Here is an 11,383-nt window from a genome sequence, read left to right as displayed (position 1 = left end):
CACACCTACACCACCACACACACACACACACCTACACCACCACACACACACACCTACACCACCACACACACACACACACACCTACACCACCACACAGGTACACACACACCTACACCACCACACACACACACACACCTACACCACCACACACACACACACACCTACACCACCACACACACACACACACCACCACACAGGTACACACACACACCTACACCACCACACAGGTACACACACACACCTACACCACCACACACACACATACCTACACCACCACACACACACACACACACACCACCACACACACACACACACCTACACCACCACACACACACACACACACACCACCACACAGGTACACACACACACCGACACCACCACACACACACACACACCTACACCACCACACACACACACACCTACACCACCACACACACACACACACCTACACCACCACACACACACACACCTACACCACCAGACAGGTACACACACACACACCTACACCACCACACAGGTACACACACACACCTACACCACCACGCAGGTACACACACACACCTACACCACCACACAGGTACACACACACCTACACCACCACACACACACCTACACCACCACACAGGTACACACACACACCTACACCACCACACAGGTACACACACACACCTACACCACCACGCAGGTACACTCACACACCTACACCACCACACAGGTACACACACACACCTACACCACCACACAGGTACACACACACACACCTACACCACCACACAGGTACACACACACACACCTACACCACCACACAGGTACACACACACACACCTACACCACCACACAGGTACACACACACACACCTACACCACCACACAGGTACACACACACACCTACACCACCACACAGGTACACACACACACACCTACACCACACAGGTACACACACACACCTACACCACACAGGTACACACACACACCTACACCACCACACAGGTACACACACACACCTACACCACCACACAGGTACACACACACACACCTACACCACACAGGTACACACACACACCTACACCACACAGGTACACACACACACACCTACACCACCACACACACACACACACCTACACCACCACACACACACACACCTACACCACCACACACACACACACCTACACCACCACACACACACACACACACCTACACCACCACACAGGTACACACACACCTACACCACCACACAGGTACACACACACCTACACCACCACACAGGTACACACACACCTACACCACCACACAGGTACACACACACCTACACCACCACACACACACACACACCTACACCACCACACACACACACACACCTACACCACCACACACACACACCTACACCACCACACACACACACACACACCTACACCACCACACAGGTACACACACACCTACACCACCACACACACACACACCTACACCACCACACACACACACACACCACCACACAGGTACACACACACACCTACACCACCACACAGGTACACACACACACCTACACCACCACACACACACACACCTACACCACCACACACACACACACACACACCACCACACACACACACACACCTACACCACCACACACACACACACACACACCACCACACAGGTACACACACACACCGACACCACCACACACACACACACACCTACACCACCACACACACACACACCTACACCACCACACACACACACACACCTACACCACCACACACACACACACCTACACCACCAGACAGGTACACACACACACACCTACACCACCACACAGGTACACACACACACCTACACCACCACGCAGGTACACACACACACCTACACCACCACACAGGTACACACACACCTACACCACCACACACACACCTACACCACCACACAGGTACACACACACACCTACACCACCACACAGGTACACACACACACCTACACCACCACGCAGGTACACTCACACACCTACACCACCACACAGGTACACACACACACCTACACCACCACACAGGTACACACACACACACCTACACCACCACACAGGTACACACACACACACCTACACCACCACACAGGTACACACACACACACCTACACCACCACACAGGTACACACACACACACCTACACCACCACACAGGTACACACACACACCTACACCACCACACAGGTACACACACACACACCTACACCACACAGGTACACACACACACCTACACCACACAGGTACACACACACACCTACACCACCACACAGGTACACACACACACCTACACCACCACACAGGTACACACACACACACCTACACCACACAGGTACACACACACACCTACACCACACAGGTACACACACACACACCTACACCACCACACACACACACACACCTACACCACCACACACACACACACCTACACCACCACACACACACACACCTACACCACCACACACACACACACACACCTACACCACCACACAGGTACACACACACCTACACCACCACACAGGTACACACACACCTACACCACCACACAGGTACACACACACCTACACCACCACACAGGTACACACACACCTACACCACCACACACACACACACACCTACACCACCACACACACACACACACCTACACCACCACACACACACACCTACACCACCACACACACACACACACCTACACCACCACACAGGTACACACACACCTACACCACCACACACACACACACCTACACCACCACACACACACACACACCACCACACAGGTACACACACACACCTACACCACCACACAGGTACACACACACACCTACACCACCACACACACACACACCTACACCACCACACACACACACACACACACCACCACACACACACACACACCTACACCACCACACACACACACACACACACCACCACACAGGTACACACACACACCGACACCACCACACACACACACACACCTACACCACCACACACACACACACCTACACCACCACACACACACACACACCTACACCACCACACACACACACACCTACACCACCAGACAGGTACACACACACACACCTACACCACCACACAGGTACACACACACACCTACACCACCACGCAGGTACACACACACACCTACACCACCACACAGGTACACACACACACCTACACCACCACACACACACCTACACCACCACACAGGTACACACACACACCTACACCACCACACAGGTACACACACACACCTACACCACCACGCAGGTACACTCACACACCTACACCACCACACAGGTACACACACACACCTACACCACCACACAGGTACACACACACACCTACACCACCACACAGGTACACACACACACACCTACACCACCACACAGGTACACACACACACCTACACCACCACACAGGTACACACACACACCTACACCACCACACAGGTACACACACACACACCTACACCACACAGGTACACACACACACCTACACCACACAGGTACACACACACACACCTACACCACCACACAGGTACACACACACACCGACACCACCACACAGGTACACACACACACCTACACCACCACACAGGTACACACACACACCTACACCACCACACAGGTACACACACACACACACACAGGTACACACACACACCTACACCACCACACAGGTACACACACACACACACACGCAGGTACACACACGCACCTACACCACTACACAGGTACACACACACACCTACACCACCACACAGGTACACACACACCTACACCACCACACAGGTACACAAACAGACACCTACACCACCACACAGGTACACACACACACCTACACCACCACACAGGTACACACACACCTACACCACCACACAGGTACACACACACACCTACACCACCACACAGGTACACACACACACCTACACCACCACACAGGTACACACACACACCTACACCACCACACAGGTACACACACACACCTACACCACCACACAGGTACACACACACCTACACCACCACACAGGTACACACACACCTACAACACCACACAGGTACACACACACACCTACACCACCACACACACACACACCTACACCACCACACAGGTACACACACACACCTACACCACCACACAGGTACACACACACACACCTACACCACCACACAGGTACACACACACACACCTACACCACCACACAGGTACACACACACACCTACACCACCACACAGATACACACACACACACACACCACCACACAGGTCCACACACACACACCTACACCACCACACACACACACACACACCTACACCACCACCACACACACACACACCTACACCACCACACAGGTACACACACACACCTACACCACCACACAGGTACACACACACACCTACACCACCACACAGGTACACACACACACACACCACCACACAGGTACACACACACACCTACACCACCACACAGGTACACACACACACACACACACACAGGTACACACACACACACCTACACCACCACACAGGTACACACACACACCTACACCACTACACAGGTACACACACACACCTACACCACCACACAGGTACACACACACACACAGCTAAACCACCACACAGGTACACACACACACACCTACACCACCATACAGGTACACACACACACCTACACCACCACACAGGTACACACACACACCTACACCACCACACAGGTACACACACACCTACAACACCACACAGGTACACACACCTACACCACCACACAGGTACACACACACACACCTACACCACCACACACACACACACCTACACCACCACACAGGTACACACACACACACCACCACACAGGTACACACACACACCTACACCACCACACAGGTACACACACACACCTACACCACCACACAGGTACACACACACACCTACACCACCACACAGGTACACACACACACACCACCACACAGGTACACACACACACCTACACCACCACACAGGTACACACACACACCTACACCACCACACAGACACACACACACCTACAACACCACACAGGTACACACACACACACACCTACACCACCACACAGGTGCACACACACCTACACCACCACACAGGTACACACACACACACCTACACCACCACACAGGTGCACACACACCTACACCACCACACAGGTACACACACACACACCTACACCACCACACAGGTACACACACACACACCTACACCACCACACAGGTACACACACACACCTACACTACCACACAGATACACACACACACACACACCACCACACAGGTCCACACACACACACCACCACACAGGTACACACACACACCACCACACAGGTACACACACACAGCTACACCACCATACAGGTACACACACACCTACACTACCACACAGGTACACACACACCACCACCACACAGGTACACACACACACACAGCTAAACCACCACACAGGTACACACACACACACCTACACCACCATACAGGTACACACACACACCTACACCACCACACAGGTACACACACACACCTACACCACCACACAGGTACACACACACCTACAACACCACACAGGTACACACACCTACACCACCACACAGGTACACACACACACACCTACACCACCACACACACACACACCTACACCACCACACAGGTACACACACACACACCACCACACAGGTACACACACACACCTACACCACCACACAGGTACACACACACACCTACACCACCACACAGGTACACACACACACCTACACCACCACACAGGTACACACACACACACCACCACACAGGTACACACACACACCTACACCACCACACAGGTACACACACACACCTACACCACCACACAGACACACACACACCTACAACACCACACAGGTACACACACACACACACCTACACCACCACACAGGTGCACACACACCTACACCACCACACAGGTACACACACACACACCTACACCACCACACAGGTGCACACACACCTACACCACCACACAGGTACACACACACACACCTACACCACCACACAGGTACACACACACACACCTACACCACCACACAGGTACACACACACACCTACACTACCACACAGATACACACACACACACACACCACCACACAGGTCCACACACACACACCACCACACAGGTACACACACACACCACCACACAGGTACACACACACAGCTACACCACCATACAGGTACACACACACCTACACTACCACACAGGTACACACACACCACCACCACACAGGTACACACACACACACACAGCTACACCACCACACAGGTACACACACACACACACACACCACCACACAGGTACACACACACACACACACCTACACCACCACACAGGTACACACACACAGCTACACCACCATACAGGTACACACACACACACCACCACACAGGTACACACACAGCTACACCACCATACAGGTACACACACACCTACACTACCACACAGGTACACACACACCACCACCACACAGGTACACACACACACACACAGCTACACCACCATACAGGTACACACACACACACCACCACACAGGTACACACACACACACACCACCACACAGGTACACACACACACACCACCACACAGGTACACACACACCTACACCACCACACAGGTACACACACACACACCACCACACAGGTACACACACACACACACCACCACACAGGTACACACACACCTACACCACCACACAGGTACACACACACACACCACCACACAGGTACACACACACCTACATGACCACGCAGGTACACACACACCTACACCACCACACAGGTACACACACACACCACCACACAGGTACACACACACACACACCACCACACAGGTACACACACACACCTACACCACCATACAGGTACACACACACCACCACCACACAGGTACACACACACACACCTACACCACCACACAGGTACACACACACACACACCACCACACAGGTACACACACACACCTACACCACCACACAGGTACACACACACACACACAGGTACACACACACACACCTACACCACCACACAGGTACACACACACACCTACACCACTACACAGGTACACACACACACCTACACCACCACACAGGTACACACACACACACAGCTAAACCACCACACAGGTACACACACACACACCTACACCACCATACAGGTACACACACACACCTACACCACCACACAGATACACACACACACCTACACCACCACACAGGTACACACACACCTACAACACCACACAGGTACACACACCTACACCACCACACAGGTACACACACACACACCTACACCACCACACACACACACACCTACACCACCACACATGTACACACACACACACCACCACACAGGTACACACACACACCTACACCACCACACAGGTACACACACACACCTACACCACCACACAGGTACACACACACACCTACACCACCACACAGGTACACACACACACACCACCACACAGGTACACACACACACCTACACCACCACACAGGTACACACACACACCTACACCACCACACAGACACACACACACCTACAACACCACACAGGTACACACACACACACACCTACACCACCACACAGGTGCACACACACCTACACCACCACACAGGTACACACACACACACCTACACCACCACACAGGTACACACACACACACCTACACCACCACACAGGTACACACACACACACCTACACCACCACACAGATACACACACACACACACACACCACCATGCAGGTCCACACACACACACCACCACACAGGTACACACACACCTACACCTACACCACCACACAGGTACACACACACACACCACCACACAGGTACACACACACAGCTACACCACCATACAGGTACACACACACCTACACTACCACACAGGTACACACACACCACCACCACACAGGTACACACACACACACACAGCTACACCACCACACAGGTACACACACACACACACACACCACCACACAGGTACACACACACACACACACCTACACCACCACACAGGTACACACACACAGCTACACCACCATACAGGTACACACACACCTACACTACCACACAGGTACACACACAGCTACACCACCATACAGGTACACACACACCTACACTACCACACAGGTACACACACACCACCCCCACACAGGTACACACACACACACACAGCTACACCACCATACAGGTACACACACACACACACCACCACACAGGTACACACACACACACACCACCACACAGGTACACACACACACACCACCACACAGGTACACACACACCTACACCACCACACAGGTACACACACACACCACCACACAGGTACACACACACACACCACCACACAGGTACACACACACCTACACCACCACACAGGTACACACACACACACCACCACACAGGTACACACACACCTACACGACCACGCAGGTACACACACACCTACACCACCACACAGGTACACACACACACCACCACACAGGTACACACACACACACACACCACCACACAGGTACACACACACACCTACACCACCATACAGGTACACACACACCACCACCACACAGGTACACACACACACAGCTACACCACCACACAGGTACACACACACACACACACACACACACACACACACCACCACACAGGTACACACACACACACACACACACCACCACACAGGTACACAGGATTTATAAAATAACATAATGATGAGAACAGGCCATTGAGCTTTTCCTCCCACTCTGTGTCCCTCAGTGTACCTTTACCTAAAAGCTAAATAATATCTAGCACTGTATCAAGCCTGGTTTTGAACACCCCAGTGTTTCTGCTTCCACTATGTCCTGGCCAGCTATTCCACGCAGTGACCACTCTCTGTTTAAAACATACATACATACAATACATCCTAATTCTTCCTAGAGTAAAGGGGCATTATTTTCCTGTGAGCTGGGCCTCCTTTGGAAGATCATAATCTTAGTCTTTTTCAGATTTAGTGTCAGGGCCCAGGTCTGACAGTATTGCTCCAGCAGATCCAGGTGCTGCTGTAACCTCTGTGCAGTGGTGAGGTCACCAGCACCAGGTCACCAGCACAGAGCAGAACTATAACTGAAGCTGAAGAAAACACCACCACTAGCTTGTTAACTCATCCCTCCCACTCTCTCTCCCTGTCCCCCCCCCCTCTCTCTCCCTCCCCCTCTCTCTCTCTCTCTCCCTCTCTCTCCCTCTCTCCCTCTCTCTCTCTCTCTCTCCCCTCTCTCCCTCTCTCCCCCCCCCTCCCCCCCCTCTCCCTCCCCCCCTCTCTCTCCCCCCCCTCTCCCCCCCCTCTCTCCCCCTCCCCCCTCTCTCCCCCTCTCTCCCCCCTCCCCCCCCTCCCCCCCTCTCTCCCCTCTCCCCCCCTCTCTCCCCCTCTCTCTCCCTCCCCCCCTCTCTCTCCCCCCCTCTCTCCTCCCTCTCTCCCCTCTCCCCCCCTCTCCCCCCTCTCTCCCCCCCTCTCTCCCCCCCTCTCCCTCCCTCCCCCCCCTCCCTCTCTCTCTCAGGTGTATCACGAGCGGGTGAACACGCACACGTCGGGCTGTGAGTTTGACTTTGGGGTGCACGGGGTGCGGGACGTGTCTAAAGAGCTGCTGGGGCTGCTGGAGCACCCGGCCACCCGTCTGCGCTTCACCAAGTGCTTCAGCTTCGCGTCGGCGCGGGCGGAGACGGCCTACCTCACGCAGCGCGCCCGCTTCTTCACGCAGAACGAGGGCCTGGACGACTACATGGAGGCGCGCGAGGGCATGCACCTGAAGAACGTGGAGTTCCGGGAGCGCATGCTGGCGTTCCCCGACCCGGCCCGCCCGCCCTGGTTCGCGCGGCGGCCCGTGTTCTGGCTGGCGTCGGCGCTGATGATGTCGTGGCCGCTGCGGGTGACGGCGGAGTACCGCACCGCGTACGTGCACTACCACGTGGAGAAGCTGTTCGGCGGGAACGAGGAGGAGGAGGAGGCGCGGGGCGGCGGGAGCGGAGAGAACGACAGCGCCGGGGCCCGGCCCATCTCGCGCGTCAACACGGTGGACCTGACCGAGCTGGAGTGGCACATTCGCTGCAACCAGCAGGTGGCGCCGAGCTACTCCCAGGCCCTGCTGATGGGCCTGGAGCCGGCCCCGCCCGGCACGGCCGGGAACGCCGGGAACGCCGGGAACGCCGCCCCCACCGTCGCCATGACAGCCGCCTACAGCGGCGGCGGCTACTTCCTGCAGAGCTGCCCCCGCTGCCGCCGGTCCTCCAGCAGCTCCTCGCTACCCCCCCGGGGCCGGGGGAACGTGGCGCTGGGGGCGGGGGGGCTGCCGGGGGCCGGGGGGGGGGCCCCGGGCCGCATGGCGCTCAGCCGCAGCGGCTGCTCTCTGGGACGCCTGCGCACCGCACGCCGCCCCCGCCTCTTCCACTCCTGGAGCGTGGGCGGGGCCATCGGGGGGCGGGGCGGGGACGCGGGCGGGGCCGGGGGCGGGGGCGGGGTCCTGGGGCTGGGGTTCTGGCAGCAGGGGGGCGAGGACACCCGGGGCGTTCTGCAGGCAGAGCGGGACGAGGAGGAGGAGGAGGAGGAGGAGGGGGAAGAGCGGGTGGAGAGAGGGATGCAGGAGGAGGAGGGAGGAGAGGGGGATGAGGGAAGGAGGTGGGACAGGCCCCCAGCGTACGGCGAAGCTCTGCACTTCCCCGTCCTCATCGTCCACGGCGACGAGAGCTGCCATGGAGACGTGGGGGAGGGGGGGGGGGAGGGGGAGGGGGAGCGGGGCGGGACAGGGGGATGAGAAAGGAGAGAGGATGGAGAGATGACTGGAAGGACACAAGGATCCGGAGAAGAAGGAGAGACGGTCGCGAGAATTCCCCTCTCTCTCACTTTTCCTCCTCCTCCCGTCTCCTGATGAGGAGAACAGGAGAATGCTTTGAGGAGAGGACTGAACGTTTAAGAAACACATCAAAGACACCTGCGTACCTGTCTGAGTAACATCTGTTACCCTGACTACATCAGAGAAGATCAACACTCGATTAGCAACAGACTCTCCCTCTTAACAACTCTGAGTCAGTGCTCAGAGTCAGAACTCTGATCTAGAATAGATAATGAGTCACACGATGAAAGAACAGATTGTGATTTTAAAAAAGTGATGAAAAGAGGATGTGATCTACCAGCAATCTCCACCTGCAATACCTGCTGGATTTAATTTACTCTCAACACACACACACACAAAGCTGAATGACAAGACAGAGAAAAAAGAACATTGCCTTCACAGTCAGTGATAGCTCTGTGTCTCGACAGCTTTAAATATTAATAGAGCTTTAAATA

At 55.2% G+C, this 11,383-nt stretch overlaps 1 protein-coding gene across 1 annotated transcript in view; it reads left to right on the top strand.

Annotated features, from left to right (window-relative positions):
• The window catches only part of LOC133120170 (transmembrane protein 151A-like), a 20,980-nt gene extending 10,130 nt beyond the window's left edge, over window positions 1-10,850 (top strand). Inside the window, exon 3 of the mRNA XM_061230246.1 lies at window positions 9,600-10,850. Coding sequence (XP_061086230.1) covers window positions 9,600-10,850 — 1,251 coding nt within the window. The remainder of the gene's footprint in view (window positions 1-9,599) is intronic.
• Window positions 10,851-11,383: the final 533 nt, after the last annotated feature.

Source organism: Conger conger, unplaced genomic scaffold (genome assembly GCF_963514075.1).
Source record: "Conger conger unplaced genomic scaffold, fConCon1.1 SCAFFOLD_61, whole genome shotgun sequence".
Classification (NCBI taxonomy): Eukaryota; Metazoa; Chordata; class Actinopteri; order Anguilliformes; family Congridae; genus Conger; species Conger conger.
Note: the sequence above shows the minus strand (reverse complement) of the source record. Positions and strands in the feature narration are given on the sequence as shown.